At 44.8% G+C, this 17,557-nt stretch overlaps 1 protein-coding gene across 4 annotated transcripts in view; it reads right to left on the reverse strand.

The window, feature by feature from the left end:
- Positions 1–16,668, reverse strand: part of setbp1 (SET binding protein 1) — a 45,462-nt gene extending 28,794 nt beyond the window's left edge. The window contains exons 1-2 of one of the 4 annotated variants that reach the window (XM_034872494.1): positions 15,912–16,668; positions 9,276–9,862 (exon numbers count right to left, since the gene is read on the reverse strand). In XM_034872494.1, coding sequence (XP_034728385.1) covers positions 9,276–9,704 — 429 coding nt within the window. In that variant the 5' untranslated portion in view covers positions 9,705–9,862; positions 15,912–16,668. Of the gene's footprint in view, positions 1–9,275; positions 9,863–11,150; positions 11,521–15,911 lie in introns of those variants that run through there. The other 3 variants (XM_034872491.1, XM_034872493.1, XM_034872492.1) reach the window with 3 other exon arrangements.
- Positions 16,669–17,557: the final 889 nt, after the last annotated feature.

Here is a 17,557-nt window from a genome sequence, read left to right on the forward strand (position 1 = left end):
AGCTCTGCACACACACACACACACACACACACACACACACACACACACACACACACACACACACCACACAACTCCTCTGCAAACAAACACCATGAATACTAACACGGCTTTGTGTCCACAGCACTTAAAATGGGGTAGAAGGAGAGGAAGGGAGGGTGTAGGGTAGGATGCAGAGAAAAGGAGGGAAAAGCGATGGAGGAGAAAAGAGGCACTGTGTTGATCTTGTGGCCACTCTCACAGACCTCCCCCCTCCCTCCATGCCACCCCCCCATCCCTGTTTCTCGTTCTCTCGTTCTTCCCACCAGTTCTCCCGGGAATAAAGACTTCCATTCATACGCCTGAGGAGAGCCACAGCAGGGGAGAGAAAAGAAGGAGGCGAAGGGGGAGGAAAGATGAGGGGGGTGTCAAGGTGGGACAGTTAGTGGATCACTGGGATCAAGCCCACTGCCTAAAATTGTGTGCATGTGTGTCTGTATGTCTATTTCCACTCAGCATATGCTGCCTCAGCCAATGCTTTACTATCTCAGATCTTGTGGCATCCTTGCCAGCCAAAGCATCTTCTGGGAAAGTTGGGTGGGAAAGTTTGGAAATTGGGCTCCATTCAAAACTTCCTCTCTTGGACTAATGCTGCAATTCTACAACTATGTGTTTAGCCCACAGCTACAGTTTTCTTGTTTATTTGAGGTAAAAAAACTCACTTTTCATCTGCAGCATGTTGTACTTCTGAGCTGGGCATGATCAAGCATTCAACCTACAGTACATTTGTCCTTTAGCTAACTGCAAAGCAGAAGCCAGATTTATTGCACAGCAGTAGGTCCCAAGCAAAATGTTCCCTCCTACGTCCACAGCAGTAATCCTTCAGATTGGAGTGCTCCTAAGGATAGCAGCGAAACACCCAAGAGTCTCCTTGTCACACTCTCTGCAGACACGCTCAGACGTAGATGACTCAATCTGAACAAAAGCATGTGATTGGCCGAACTGAAGCACGTTATTACGGTGCAATTGGAGGTTTTCACCCACGCATTAATGACAGACACATTTACATGCTACACAAAGTATACATCTAATCCCCGCTATTAGCATTAATGGTGTGTGTGTGTGTGTGAATGGTACTAAGGACCACATTAGAAGAGTTTTTTCATAGTGATTATTGCAGCGATTATGCACCAATTGTTCCTTTCCTCCAGTGACAGCATTATGCATTTCAGTCAGCGTTAATGCTCTGCACAAAGAAAACATACACAAGCAAAGAGACAGGCCACACACACACACACACACACACATACACACACACACACACACACACAGAGGTTTGAGTGATTCATGAATAGACAGAATGCTGTTAAATCAATTAATCTATTGGGAAAGTAAATTACACACACCTACACACACGTGCACAACAGTACAAAACCAAAGGAACGTGTTGTTCACAGCGCTCTGTGCACCATATGACCCAATCGTACCACTTCTGTACAACAGGAAACAATTAACAACCAATGAGCTGCTCTAAATCCTAAGGGATGGCTTCCTGTGTGGAATGATGGGTAATTCAAGACAGAAGCTGTGCTGAGATTAAACACTTCCTCTCTGGCAAACAGTGGTCTGTAACAGCGAAGCCTCACTCACTGATTAGTTATTCAAAAATAATGCACTCTAATGCATCATTGTCTAGTTACTGAGGCAATAAGCATCACGATATTACCACATCACCTGTGTGTTCTTGTGCATATTTGGGAGACAAAAACTAAATAAATGGTTTGAATGTGAATTTTTTTAACTTTTTTTAATTTTTTAATAAAGCAAAGCAAAGGAAACACATAGTCACACTTGATTGTGCTGCTGAAACTAATTAATTAATGAATGGTCGGAACACAAAGTTGAATTAACTTCTCTTTTAGTATTTTATAGTTGGGTTTAGTCTGTTTTTAGATGCAAGTTTGAGGATTTACGCTTTCCTCTATTTTATCAAAATGTTTCACTATTTTCTGACATGTTATAGATTGAACAATCAATATAATATAAATCAACTGATTAATCAATATTAAAAATAACCATTGTTTGCAGCACTCATATTGAGCAAATTTTTTCTATAAAGTGATTCTTACAAACAGACATGTGCTATGACTTGAAGAACAACTCTTGAGTCTTCAATTCAAGTTTAAAGCTTGTAAAGTAGCACTTTCATTGCTTTGTCTACATATTTCTGTGAATATCTCAAGTCCTCAGATGATCCCCAGCATGCTAGAGAGAAAGTTAGAGAGCCACTTTATGACATCCTCAGTGACAGGGAGAATGGACAAAGTGAGACACAATAGTCTTAACCAATCAGACTGCCCGCCTCCCCTCAGGCCCCCTCGCACCAACAATAATGTCTTTGTATGAGGCTGCACTCCACTCGCACGTTCACATGCACACAGAGACCAAGCACAGCATCCTACACTTTCTCAGACGGGCACAAAGAGAGACGGGGGAAGCAGTGCGCCACATCTAGAACTGCATCAGTGCAAACAAGCCAATGCCAGAATTAGAGTGTGTATCTCAGCTAACAACCTGGCTATGTGTGTCTGTGTGTTTCTTTCCAGGCCTGGGCACATGACTGCAGCTGCACCCTCGCTCCCTTGTCTTAACCGGCACCCCTTCTTGTTGTAGGTGAAAGGTCACACGGAGTGGCATTCCTCTCGGTCTGAGAACGAGCGAGCATTACGCTGAGCAAAGGGGGCAGAGAGAGAGAGGGCGAAAGAAAAAGAGAGGGCGCAAGAGAGAGAAAAAGACCGAGCAGGGCAGAAAGCACAAAGGGGCAAAAATGCAGCAGAGCAGGGCAGGTAAAAGATGAGGAGCGCAGGGCATTTGGGAATGTGTATGTATGTGTGTGTGTGTGTGTGTGAGTGTGTGTGTGTGTGTGTGTGTGTGTGTGTGTGTGTGTTTGTGTGTGTCTGAGTGTTGAAATGGACCACTAAACAGAAGACCCTTGTGGCTCTTCCCTGCTTCATAAACACAGCTGTTTGTTTAGTCTGAGCCGCCCCAAGGGACAGACACAGACAGAAGGACAGACAGACACATTTATATCATTTATTCATGTCTGCATCCATACTTAAGAGACAACGAGGATAAATAAACAGCAGAACTACAGACAGATTATTTTACAAAGCCTGGTACAAAGACATGAAAAGGAGCAGAGAACTGGGCACTATGACACACACAAACACACAATAACCAGGGCTTAAAGGCTTTTTAATTATTTGTATGATTAGTTTTTGTTAATGAAAAAATGTTTTATACCACAAAATGGTGATTGCGTCCGAATAAAGTATGTATTTTAACCAACTAACCAAAAATTATAAACTAAAATAAAATAGTGTCATGCCAATAAAGCCAGTGAAAAGTGCGTGAAAGCCTGAAAAAAGATTTTTGTAAGAGGAGTGTTGGACACCACCTCTCCACGGTCATCTCTTTTGCTTTCAGACACACACCCCCCTTCTGACAGGCGCGTCCCAGGCAGCTGATGGGGCCATCAGATTTCACTGACAAACACACTTACGCTTCAAGTGAGACACAGTGAAAGTCAATACTCTGCGCCTGCTTCTCCTTTACTTTGACTCCTATCATCCACTTTTTTCCCCTCCCTGCACCAAACACCATCTATCCGGGCTGGATGTCCTCTCAAAACCACAGAATACACTCCTCCCTGTATATACACACATACATGCAGGCACACACGTACACACTAACTAACCACAGAGGCAGAGGCATGATGGAGCCACACTAACAAAGCAGCCACCAAGAACACATGATGCTGTGACTCAACATCACCCGTGACCGCAGAAGACATTAAACATGGCCGACCTCCAGATAATCCCACAGTTATGTGAGTCACAGTCAACCGCTATCCAAAAACCAAATTCTGTTTTTTTTATAGAGTCTACTCTTATTTTGATGTTGCCATGTCAAAACCATGACTACTTGGATTTAGGCTTTTCCTTATTGTTGTTATCTTTATATCTGAAGGGCTGTGGTGTTCTTTCACTACACAAAGTTAGTTTGGTATAATTTTAGGAACAACTACTTACTGGGGTGAAAAAGCATCCTTAAAATCTAATTGTGATTCCTTAAAATGTAAAATGTAACTTGAGCTAGACTGGCTATTATAGTCTGCTTGCATCTGCCTAAAGACAAACAGCAACCCACTGGGACTGGGCACAATAGCGAATGAATAGGGCTTGACCTTTGGGACGGATTGAGAAGATGGTATGTGTGTGTCCGATTGAGAAATTAGCTACAGTTCCAACCAAATGGTCAGCACCAACACACACATAGACACCAAATCCAGCCCTGAGGGTAAGGAAGCAAAGGCCAGACTCCAGTTGTCTCAACCCTGACCCACTCACACAAACAAACAATACAACACACACACACACACACACACACACACAAAAAAAAACGGAGGCTTACACAAATGTGAATTCCAGCTATCACCTCGACTTTTGAATGTCCGGCAGGGTCAAAGTTCATCTCTTCTTCTGCCAGCCTCCAGTGTTGTTTTGTGTGAGAATGTGTGTCTGGGTGTGTGCTCACTAGGAGTGACCTTGCAGAGTCATTCATTGTGGATACACTGCAGCACTAGCACTACTGCAGAGCTGATTAGGGAGCAATCTTGCTTAGTGTAATGTGGAGTCAAGTGTGTGCATATTTGTGAGTGCATATTTTTTTGTGTGTGTGTGTGTGTGTGTGTGTGTGTGTGTGTGTGTGTGTGTGCGTGCGTGTTTGGTGGGAAGAAGGACAGTAGAACAGATTGTGTTTTGTCTGAACTTTCTTCAGATTTAAGAGATACTCAAAGGCAGATCAGAGGTTAGATGCGAGGAGAGTGCGTGTGCGGCGTGCATGTGTGCGACTTGAGTGTGGGTGTCGGTGTGTGTTTCAAGTGTGTACAGAGTGTGTATGGGGGTCAGACACAGATGGACAGCTGGTGTTTCAGTGGTGCTAAATCACTCACCCCTCCCCAGCATATAAGCACACACACACGCACACACAAGCATACACATGTCCCATCCCCCATTGACCACAGGGAAACGCCCCTTAAAGCATTCCCAGCTCCACTCTCAAAGACTGCACACTGAGGACGCGCGCGCACAAACACACACACACGCACACACGTGCACACACACACACATACACACACACACACACCAAAATAAAAGCCCGGCCATTTTCACCTAAATGAAAGAAAAAAGTCCAATATGACAGTTTGGATGACAGTTTGGTCAAGCCATATTAGAGGTGACTATTTAATGTTCATACACTTTCATAAATCAGTCAAGGATTGCTCCTTGTGGGTAAGTACAATGCTTCAACACACACATGCACACATGCTGACATACACACACTACCTCCTATTTTATGAGCTCATCAAGTCCCTCAGGTCACCAACCGCCATCTCAACCGCCAGGGAAGAAAAAGCTCCATTTCACACATACACATGTGAACGTATAGCATGCAAACACACTTGGCGTGGCAACTGTGGCAGCATTAATTTTCTTGTGAATGCACTTGACTACACATAATAAAAACACATAATAATCCCAAACACGCTGGGAGACCATCAAGCAGCAACACACACACACACACACACACACACACACACACAGCCAGGGACCACCAAGCAGAGGGGCTGTCAAGACAAGATAAGTGTGTGTCTAGCGTCAGTGTTTCGTGTATAGCCACTACTACACATTCACATTCGCACACACACGTACAACAACAACACACAGCCTGGCCTGAACTCCTGGAAAAGCTCTGGCTTATCTTTCCCCACAGATAGTGAAATGGATTAAGAGCCACATTTGGCACGTCCAGAGAACTGGACAGATAACCAGGAAAACACTCTCTAACTGCAATCACTGCTCAACATGATTTGTGTGTGTGTGTGTGTGTGTGTGTGTGTGTGTGTGTGTGTGTGTGTGTGTGTGTGTGAGAGAGAGAGAGAGGATGCATTTTACCTTGCGTAACCTCCTCCATGTGTTGGCATCGCCTTGATAACTGGGTCTATGTGTGTGCGTGTGGGCATGTGTGTCTGGAGGAGTGATGCAGTGGTTGACCCAAGACCCAATCCGTTAGAACACACACATTCATCTTCCAAACACACACAGCGTGCCCAGACAAAGAGCTGTGTGTGAGGGGACGTTCGGCATGTGTGTGATGTCAGCTGGAGACAGAGAAGGGAAGCCCATCGTATCCCATTTATGTGTGTGTGTGTGTGTGTGTGTTTGTGTGTGTGTGTGTGTGTGTGTGTGTGTGTGTGTGTGTGTGTTTGTGTGTGTGGGTCTGTCCCCTGACACAAGGCGCCTGCTCATTGACCTCTCTGGTTATAGATGCCTGCTATGAAGATGATAGGTGGGTATGATTCCTTTTCAGACCGGGAAATTGCATCTTTTTCTATTCTCTTCAGTATGGCTGTGTCTGAAATCACTCCCTTGTTTGATCATTCAAATAATGGATGCTCAGTAGTTTACTCTATAGTGAGCAGTAAAATAAGATTGTGGACAGCTTTAGAGTCACAACTGTCATCTATAAAATGACATTCTCACACTCACTATATAATCCCATATCATTTGCTTTTTAGTGTTTATTACAATTATTGCTTGCTGTGTCCTGTTACTATTTGATGCTGGAATGCCAGTTTCCCCAAGAGAAGAGAAGAGAAGAGACGCCACCCTACATGTTTGCCTACTGATCTGTCTGTCTGTCTCTCCCCTTCTCTGTCTATTAGAGTCAAATCTCTCTCTGTGTCTTAATGGGCATCTATTGTATCCTACCTCTCCCCCTTCTCTATTCACCACACACTACCACACGCACATACACACTCCCTCTGAGGGGGCCCCTTAACCAGGCTCTCCATATGCCTGACCCCCACCTCCTTTCTCCTCCTTCTCTTTCCACAACCCCCTTCTCCCTCTCCCCATCCCCGGCTCACACTCTGGCTTCTGCTCTGTTGCTGCTGCTGCTGCTCCATGCTGCCATCTGCTACGAGACAACAGAGAGTAAATGAGGGAGGAAGAGGAAGAAAAGAGTGGCAAAAAAGGGTGAGTGAAAAGAGGAAGACATGAGGGAAGAGAAAAGACTGGGGGAAAAGCAGAGAACGCCGGACAGATAAAAGATAAAGAGAGAAAGAGGGAAAGAGTAGAAGTGGACACAATACAGCAGAAAGGCTGTCCATCTGCTCCCCCTCTCACCTCCCCTCCCCTCCTGACACTCAGCCTCACACACACCACAAAGAGAGTATTTAACCTCAACACACACACACACACACACACGCACAAACACCCACACGCAAGGGAGACAGAGAGACAGAAAGCAGCCCAGCCTCTCTTTTTAACCCGTTCCTCTCCAGTGAGCCTGCCTGTATTACACCCTTGGGGTGGCAGGTGATGAGTGGATGGAGAGAAAGGATGTAGGGGGGTGCAGGGGGTAGAGGGAAGGGGGATGGGGGATGTGATTGAGGGACAGAGTGTAGGGGATGAAGAGTTGAAACTGATCTGAATCAACACCAACACATCCTCCCCTCCCCAAACCTTAAATCTCAATAGAGACCAGCTTGCTACCCTTGTCACTATGACAACCTCTGTCAATCACACTGTGGCAGTAGGCTTCCAATTGGGGACCGATGGGGCTAGATTAGGAATGGCTGCCCAAATATCAGCGTGCAGGGTTTAGCTTACTCATGGATTTAAAATGAACATTTTAGTGGTAAACATGCCTTTATTTACAGAAATGCAACAGCAGGTCAAACCTCTTCATAGTCTACTCTGTGGTGAGAATACACATCCGGCAAACAACTCGCTAAAATTGACAAAGCAAAACCCACATGCTTCCGTTCCAATTGAGTTGCAATTTCATATTTGAATCACCGCTCAGACTTTAAGCACAAGGTTGGTGATTTCACCCAGTGTTCCATTTTTTTGTAAAAACCCAACACACATACATTTTCGGCTTATGAAGCAATGGATTTCCAACCCCTTGTCACCTATTGCAAATGCCTACTGGTTTTTACTAGTTCAACCAACCATGCTTTATCAACATTGTTTAGAGCCCTGAGGAACCGAAATGATCCAGTAATTCATCAGAAAAAATCATTGGCAGAAAACCTTTGTGTAGCAGAAATATGTTTTTTCTGCCTCTCTTGGTAATTATCTTGTGAACCCTTAACATTAATCTTCCAAATCCTTTTTTTGGTACCCCCCAAGTTGGGAAACAGTAATGTAAAGTACGTACAACACATCTGTATACATCTGGCTTCATGACACAACAGGTAGCCCAGTGAGAAGATGAGCGGCACATCAGCTGACTACTATAGTTCGTTTAAATTTAGTTTAGACAATTTTCAGTTTAAAAGGTGGGGTTTTTATATGACATGATGGTTAGACATGTTGAAATTTCCCTCAATAACAGATCCTTGATTATGTGGATTGGTTATTTTTTCGGGTTGCATCAGACCTCTCTTGAACACAGACATAGAGTGGATATATCTGACCATGCAAACACCTCGTGAGCCCCTTGATTTTAAGTTAAAACCACAAGACTGAAGGACAACAGAGCAAAACACGGCCCAGCATCATGTTGACAACATGACGCCTTCGCTCCTGCTGGGCCTGTCAAGCTCAGTGATATTGCGATGGCTTTCAGGTTTGGACACACACACCACTGTGTAGGTTAACACATACTACAAACACTAGATTCCCCCAAGGACCTGTACGTACACAGTGTCACACACACACACACCAAACAACGGTGAAGTGTGTAACGGGTGTGATGTGGGCGGGGGCTGAAGGGGCGTGACCCACAAGAGCTGATATCGTTAGAGGAGAGGAGAGGAGAGGAGAGGAGAGGTCGCCGTATATATGACCACAAATGGAGAGAGCAGACACCAGCTGTCACTTGCTTATGTCAGCCCTATTCTCAGCTCCTATGTGAGTGTGAGTGTGAGTGTGTTTGTGTGTGTGTGTGTGTGTGTGTGTGTTTGTCACTGTGATCTCAGCTAGCCATGACTGGTTTCAATTACACAGCAAACTTTGACCCTGTGTAACCAAGCAGGGAAACGAGCTACTGAGAGAGAGAGAGAGAGAGAGAGAGAGAGAGAGAGAGAGAGAGAAAGGTAAAGAAAGAGGTAGAGCGTATGAGAGAGGGAGAAGTCCATTCAAAGATGTTGAGATAGAAAGAAGGAGTTACACGTGTGAAAAACATTCTGTATGTGAAATACAGCACTTCCAGGGATGGTGACTTACCCTTTTTCTGGGGGGTCCTCGTTCTTCGTCTTTCTGGCCGCGCCCTGCCCCGCCTCCTGTCCGTCCCTGTCGCCCCCCTTTGCCCTCTCCAACTGGAGGTCTGATGGTCATCCTGATCTCCGGTGGGCAAATGTAGTTCTCAAGGTTCTTGGGGGGCTTCTTGGTGCGCTTGGTGGTCTGAATCTTCAGCTTTAGACTTCCTTCCTGGAAACTTGCTTCCTTGATGGAGAACTCCTGCTCCTCCAGAAGCCCTTCTACCTGCTCCTCTAGCCCCTCCCCTTCGCTGATGGCACCGTTAATCACGTCATCCCTGCGCGCCAAACTGATGCCCCCTGCTCCTTCCTGGTCCTCTTCATTTGGCCCCACCCTGCCTCCCTGTAACTCCGCCTCTTTGGGTCGGGCCGAGCCAACCAGATCCCTTGGCTCCATCCACGCTCCAGCCAGAGCCAGTCAGGATGGGGGAAGCTGTGGCAGCCAGCCAATGAGAAGATAGAGAACAGTAATCTGTCGGGCTGGTTGGTTGTTGTCAATCAGCTACTGGGGTCGGGTTGGTTGTCCCACAGGAACACAGCGAAGCCAGGGACAGTCTGCGGAGACAGCAGGTAAATGATATGATGACGAAAAGAAGAGCTACTAAGACAGAGTCCTGTCATCCCCATAGCTTCTATTCCATTCTACCTCTCAGCACAGGCCTGTCTGCTGTCATCAACATTATTAGCTGCCTATTATGTATGAAGACAAACACACAAGCTCATCAGAGAACTATGGGGGCATGCTGCAGCGCTCTCGTTTGCATTTTGTACCTCGCATAAACAAACACATTTTTGACATCCACTACCACTTGCCTTCCTCTCTCCCTACTCTCTCCTTAACTCACTCTTTGCTAATCCTTCTCTCCCTCCCTTTCATTCTATCCCCTGACAGATCAGAAGCAGAGCCGTGCAAACACCAGAGTGATCAGTGTGCAAAATAAGACATTCCTTTTCTCAGCTCTAAAACCAGGCTGAAGTTGAGGACACAAGATAGAAAAAATGAAAGAAGCTGACTTCTGTTTTTTCCTTTCACCAGAGCAGGAAAGGAGGGAGGGAATCACACATGGGGAGAAAGGAAGGCAGCAGAGAAAGACGGAGGGAAGGAATCTAAATTCTTTCCCCAGATGTGGTTTACGAGCTGGTCTGGAAAAACCAGCGTCTGAACTGTTTTACACACGAATGCATTGGCATTGATACACACATGCATGAAAAACTGAATGCACATAAATACACATACAAATGACAGTGTTGCTGTCACCGAGTACACTTTTTTGCCCCTGCTGCTATTTCTTCTCTCTAGAGTTGCCGTGGCCATTTCTCACAGGATTCACTTTTTCCTTTTTGGATCACTGCACATGCCCGTGCAGATATATATTACATACTTACATCAACACACATATGCACTTACACAGCATTACTTACACCCAGGCTTTTAAACAGAAAGCAACCAAAACAAACACTGGACTACACTTCTCACTACTGCTCCAGGGAATCCCATCAGTCAATATGACATGAGGCATGACTGAGCTGAGAGTGGGGAATTCTGTCTCACACACTGAGCTTAGACTGACACCATTTACACTTATGTGAACCCAGACTAGACCACAACCTGCGGACATGACTCAAGTAAAAGCTTAGCGCTTGCTGCAGACTTACAATGACCTGAAAGCACAAAAGGTTTACAGCATATACTGGGTGTGTGTGTGTGTGTGTGTGTGTGTGTGTGTGTATTCACTGTGTGCACTACTTTACCAGCCCACGCTACTGTACTAACAGCTGATCCCCAACATAATACCCAACAGGCCTCACAGCACATGCTTAGAGTCAATCCATCCAGATATACCCGCTTATCCTTTTAGAAGATCCCAGCTGACATTGAGCAAGAGGGTACAGGGCGGGTCACCAGCCAATCACAGTGGATACATAGGCAATATGGAGTCCACAATTAACCTAACCTGCATGTGGGAGGAAAACAGAGAACTCTGGGAAAACTATGCAACAGCCAGCAGGTTGAAACCCAGAACCTTCTCGCTGTGAGGCAAAAGTGCTAAACACTGCACCACCATGCTGCCCCGTGATTACAGTGTGATTGAATAATCATAATCCACAGCGGTATTTCAGTTGAAGACTGCACATAAACATTGTCAAACCCTAAGGTCTAAGTCAATGGTTAGTCATTTTTCTTCTGCATATGCTAGATTAAATAAAAAATAAAGGTTTGTTTCTACAAACACTCTCTTTAGCTGTAAAGTCAATCAATAAAGTCAATAAAATCAATCTGAAACCCCTGACTCATTAGGGTTATTGGTGTAGGTTCTGCAAGCCCCATGGTGGCTAAGTATGAAAAAGACTTAAAGGACTATAACAGTGGTTTTGCATGTTTAAGCTTATGAACTCCACATCACTTATACCACATGGCCAACATTATACTGCCAGCAATTTTCCAAAGCTTACTAGTTTTCAGATTGATTTCAAACCGTTCTGGAAGTCATCCATTTTCATACATTAAGTGCAGTATTGAAAAGGAACTTGAGTCCATAATCGGCTTAATTTTTATGTTGAACTCACATTGTTTTCACATTCTCCCTTCAGATGGAAGGACTGTTTTGTAAATTATTACCTGCTGTTGCCATCGGGTAATCCTCAAAAGGTGAACAGCAACCTATTTCACGCAAGAAACTACCGACTTCTCGTTGTTCTTTCTACACTGTCATTGTTTGTCTTTTAAGTTTGATTTCAAGACAACACGGATTTGGAGTGTAATGCTTTTTGGCAGTCTAAAATATCACATGTCAGAGCCTCCCTGATCACTCTTTCACTAAACACGGTCCTCAAAACATACCCTGCTCACTGCATAACCACAAGACAATAAGGGTTACAGCCATCAGTAAAATTGATGCACAAATAAAGGAGGCTACATGTTCAGTTTGATAGATAACCTGTTTCAGAAAAGTTTTAGCAAGATGATTTTCACACTTAAACCAACATAAACCACTGACTGCCTGGAAGTTACGATATTAGTTCAAAAACGTATGGTATTCTTAGTAGGGTAGGGAAATGGTCAGCAGTATTATACGGTACAGGCTTGCATTTAATGGGCAAAAACATGCAAAACAACTTTGGTGTCTTAGTAACTTCTCAGGATTCAAAAATATACAGGGATAACCAAAAGATAGCGAGTCTAGGCTCAGTCCCAACCTTATTGTACAGTGCCCACATGCCCATGTTTGGTCCTCCAGGAACCTCCCAGTCCCTAATGTCAGCTTGATGACTCGCCCTCATGGCATGTGTGAAAGCCACCCTGTCTGTCATGTGACTGAGGACAATGACAGGAAAAAGAGACAGCTGCCAACCACAACCACACCGTCACACATAACACATCTACAAGAAACCTATCCACTTTGAGTGGTTCTCTTAAGACTCACTACCCCAACCATAACCCAGTATGACAACGAAATGGCGTCATTCATTAGTGCAATCTACATTCTGGGCAATTACCTTCTAAACTACTTAGCTGGGTCATGACTATTCCTCCTCCCTCCCTGCTCGCTGCCCTAAGCTGTGATAGTTCTCTGTTACTGGCAGACAGGCTGAGAGTTTATGTAAGTCTGACCCCTCCTCGGGCCTCCCTCGCCTACCCTGAGCCTCGCTGTCTCCTCTCTCCTCTCTCCTCTCTCTCTCTCTCTCTTACACACACAAACACACTGACACGCACATACACACCTCAACTTGCCTCAGACAGCAGGCTGATTGTAAGAGACCAGACTCACTGCATAAATAGCTTTATTATGTTCTCAAAACTACCAGCGCTAACCAGCTTCCCTCTCAAATAGCATAAGGTTATTCCCTGTGCTGGATGTGAAAGGCAGTGAATGAGACACTCCTCCAACATTTTGCCTTGTCTTTTGAAAACATTTATGATAAAGAATTGATAATGGAATACAGATGGACAGAACAGAGATGGGGAATGATACAGACAAACAGACAAAACAGAGGTAGTGTCTGAGGGTTAGTGAGAATCAGACAGAGAGAGAGAGAAAGAGGGAGAGAGGGATGGCAGCAGAAACACAACCTTTTAAGGCTGCATACCCAACAGCCTCAGTGCCTGAGGTGGACTCACAAATAGCTCATACACACATGCAGACAGATGTGCGCACACACACACACGTACACACACACACACACACACATACACACACACACACAGGCACACCCATTTACACATCCACATGCACACCAAACGCCCATGTGATTGCACAAGGTGAAGGGTCCCCCCCCCCCCCCTTTCTTTGATGCGAGAGTGTAGTAGAGGCTAGGCCATCCCTGGCTGTAGATCTCAGAGGGATGATGAACATTGTCTGTCTGCCATTTTCATTTTTCATTTATCGCTTTTTTCTCTTTTATTCCAGCCCTCTAGTGAAGGGGCAATCACGTAAACCAGTGTATCTATAAGGATCCAATCTTTGGTTGAAGACAAATCAAAGGGAATGGCCCTTGTCTTTTAACACTTCCAAATCCAGTGGGCACGAGCGTGAGTTTTTAAATTGGAAGTCTATTAGTCCCCTGCCTCAGAGCAGAGTAAGGTGAAGGAAGCCACCTTTTTAGCCTGTCCACATCAAAGAGTGTATATGAAATACACTAAGAAATGATTGGATTTGAAATACAGAATAAAACCCTTTCTCTCCCCAGTTCAGCATGGATGGCACAAGGATGTGTTCAGCTGTAGGGCAGCTAGAAGGACAGTCGTAAAGTACCATAATAGAAAATGATGGCCTTGCAGGCGCTCTGTGCAGTCCCACATGCACACACTCCTCTGGATGAGCCATATGCCAGGTAGCACTAAAACCATCCTCACCTAACTACCCCGCAGAAGCAGATGAATGTTAAACCATTTTAACTGCAGCAGAAGCCACAAAATGGCTGTCAGCAAAAACACCTCCCCTTCTCCCCAACTGTCTTCCTCCTTTCCCTTACCTCACCCCCTCCCCAAACCTCTGTTCTCTCCCCTCTTCTCCGTGCTACCTCTTTCCTTTACCCTCCACCTCCTACCTCTCCCACCCTCCCTCTTTCTGTGTGCTCTGCCAAAAGGTGCTCCAGTGCTGATGTTCTGTTAAGAGAGCCTGCCAACAGTTAGATTTGTCCTTGGATGGTGTTCACATTCCCTCCTCCCTCTCTGTGATTCTTTTTCGACCCGAGGTATCCAGCTCAGAAGGGGATACACCTAATCGATTTCTCGTGCTTTATTTTAAGGTGTCATGGGCATCTCATTACTTAATATGGGGTTTAATAGCCTGCTTCAGACTTTCATGCCGCAAAAACACTGCCAGAGTTTCAACTCCCCCAAACCTGTTAACAAGACAAGATCGATGGTTCCCTCAGAGTCTAAATCACCTCTATTATCCATCCTTCAACCCCATTTCTTTCCATCCAGTCACGCACTTCTCTCACAATTGCCTCTCTTCTCACGCCCATTGTTTTTCTTTTTCATCCAGCGCTCATTTCCAAATCTTCAATCCCATATATCTTGGTGACCTGGCTATTTTTCCACACTTTCCCTGACTCATCCGGGCTTGTCTATTTATCTTCTGGTGCTGTGGTCGTGACAGAGGTTTCTGGGGGCTGCTGATAACAGTGGCATACTGCCATTGACTTTCACCAATCACCTTCCTCCACACAGCCAAAGCACGTCTGCCACTTTTGGCCACACCATTTCTGACATCCACCTGAAACTGATCAGCTATTGATAAATGTAGCCAGAGTAGCCTACTGTAGGCTATGTGCTACAAATAAAAAACAAAACAGCATGAATGCAAAGTGAGGAATGAAACACACTCCTGGAATACTAAGTATGCATAACATTGCAACTTCAACAGCACTTTACTTCATATATGCAGCATTTGTCTTTCTAACAGGTTTCTCCAAATTGACCACAACAAATAGAAAAACCACATCCAACCACACAGGATAGGCTTCAGTTAAATGTGACATAACTCATGCAAGACTGAAGGAGAAACAACCATCTGCTCGCTGCATGTCAGAGACTAGTGATGCTATGTGATGGACTATCATGTCAGTGAAGATGCAGGAGGTTCACCCAAGTAGAGAAAACATTTGAACTTAGATTGTGAACAGCAGTGGTTTAGCTGATCCTTCATCAATATATACGGTGGACACTTTACCCCATTGACCTAATCAGCTGTTTTATCTTATTACGAAAATTACCGAGGTATTACACAGTAATAATGGATGGAGACTGAGTGGTACATGATTGTTTGGGGTGGTCCGTGTCTACGTGCGTGAATGTGCGCGTGGTGCTGTGAGTACGTCCACTCGTGCGTGTGTTTGGTCGGAATTTGTTGGCATGCGAATACAAGCAATTCGACATATGTCATGTCAATTAAAGAATAAAATGGCAAAGACATTAGATTAAAAAAACTATTAAAAAAATAACTACACATAGATTCAGGTAGGCTAGCATGTAAAAAAGCAAGCATGTAACGTTAAAGCAGACACACAGCAATGCTATAGCCTAACATTTCTAAAAGCATGTATAGGAAAGGTGTATTCAGGTGTGGAATGTGGCCAGTCAACTGGGGCTACTTACCCATGTCTAATGTTGTCACACACTCGGGTCTAACGTGTAAATATTTTATCAAGATCATTTACAATCCATTTAGACACATTTTACACAAGCGACGGATGGGATGACAGCCTCCCGGGGAGCTGTCAAACGGTGCCAGAATATAGGTTTTTTTTTTTTTTGACAGAAAACCCCGAGGAAAATGGCGTCAACGGTGCTTTGGAAAGAAAAAAAAAAACGAAAATGGGATTTTCAGCCGATCTGATGACAGAAGCAAGGTAGCAGCACAGGGGGAAAAAAATCCAATCGCAAACTTGGCGCTTATGTCCAATTCCTTACAGAAATAAGATCTTTAGAGGCTCTTGCGGATGGAGTCGTGTGGTGGGGACCCGCGGCGGTGCAGAGCGCGTCTCCGGTGCCTTGCAGGATCGCTGGTCACTCGGGGAGCCGCACACCGCTGAGATCCCTCGCAAATCCGCTACTCGGTTGGTAGGGGAGGAGGGGGGGGGAGTAGGACTGTTACTGCAGTCAAAACAAGCCCGCATCCGACTACAAGCCCAAATCCAGCGGGAAATGTCAGCGGCAGAACCGCGCTTTCAGCCGCCAGTAGCCTACGGCAGATTGAGGAGCCGATGCGGGAGACGGTGGTTTAACTCGCTTTTCCTCGCCGGTTGCATTGGTTCAGGGTTTTCTCTCTCTCTCTCTCTCTCTCACTCTGTCTCTCTCTCTGCTTTTCCGATCGGTGAATGTCAGGTTCCGGAGCCTGGTGTCTGGTAATGATCTCACCCCGCAGACTGAAAGCTCTCTCTGGCCGAGCAGAAGAGAGGAGAGCCGAGAGGAGGAGCGACATCGCCTCCACCTGGCAGCAGACGCATTCAGCGCGTCTCCTTTTGCGACCTTCCCCTAATTCCCATGGCCGTCTCCTATGGGACTGTAATGCAAAGGGTGAAAGCAACATCTGGCAGAAGGCATGTTGTTTTACTGAGTCAATGCTGTCCGGACAGAGTGATGTTTTGCATTTTTTCAACCTGGTTGAGATAGGTCTACCTACACAACTTTTATACAGTGTAGGCTACCCTTCAAGTATTGGATACAAGTGTAAAAATGTCTGAAACAACGAAAATAAAATGCTTGATTGGCTTATAGAAATTTTAGTTTACAGTTTAACACAGTTCATTACTTGTGCTGTTTCCAAAAATATGAATACATCATAACAATGAATGAATAGATGCAATTTCTTCAAACATAAATAGCCTAGCCTGCATTAAGTGGATGAATAACATCCTAAAACAGATTAAACTGGTGGTGATCACAATATCCTACTCCAAATAATTCTGATACAGTAAATAGTTTTACATTTCCAAGACAACAAATTTAAAGTATTAGAAATAATATAATAAGGTGTTTCACACTCATCCTCTAGGTGAGTAGAGGCAAAACCTCTGTTGAGTCATTACTAAATACATAATTCTTATCAGATGTTGTTCTATTGCTCATCTTCAGGAGAGTTTTGGCATGAAACAGTTTGCAAACCCCTGGGCTAACCTATAAATAATGTTTATCACCAATGGTTTGCCCATAACCCGCAACTACTGGGATGAGTTGAGATGATGTAATTTGACAGGCACAGTATAATTAAGTGTGTGTTCAGTGAAACAAAAGTTAACACA

Source organism: Etheostoma cragini, chromosome 5 (assembly GCF_013103735.1).
Source record: "Etheostoma cragini isolate CJK2018 chromosome 5, CSU_Ecrag_1.0, whole genome shotgun sequence".
NCBI classification, from domain to species: Eukaryota; Metazoa; Chordata; class Actinopteri; order Perciformes; family Percidae; genus Etheostoma; species Etheostoma cragini.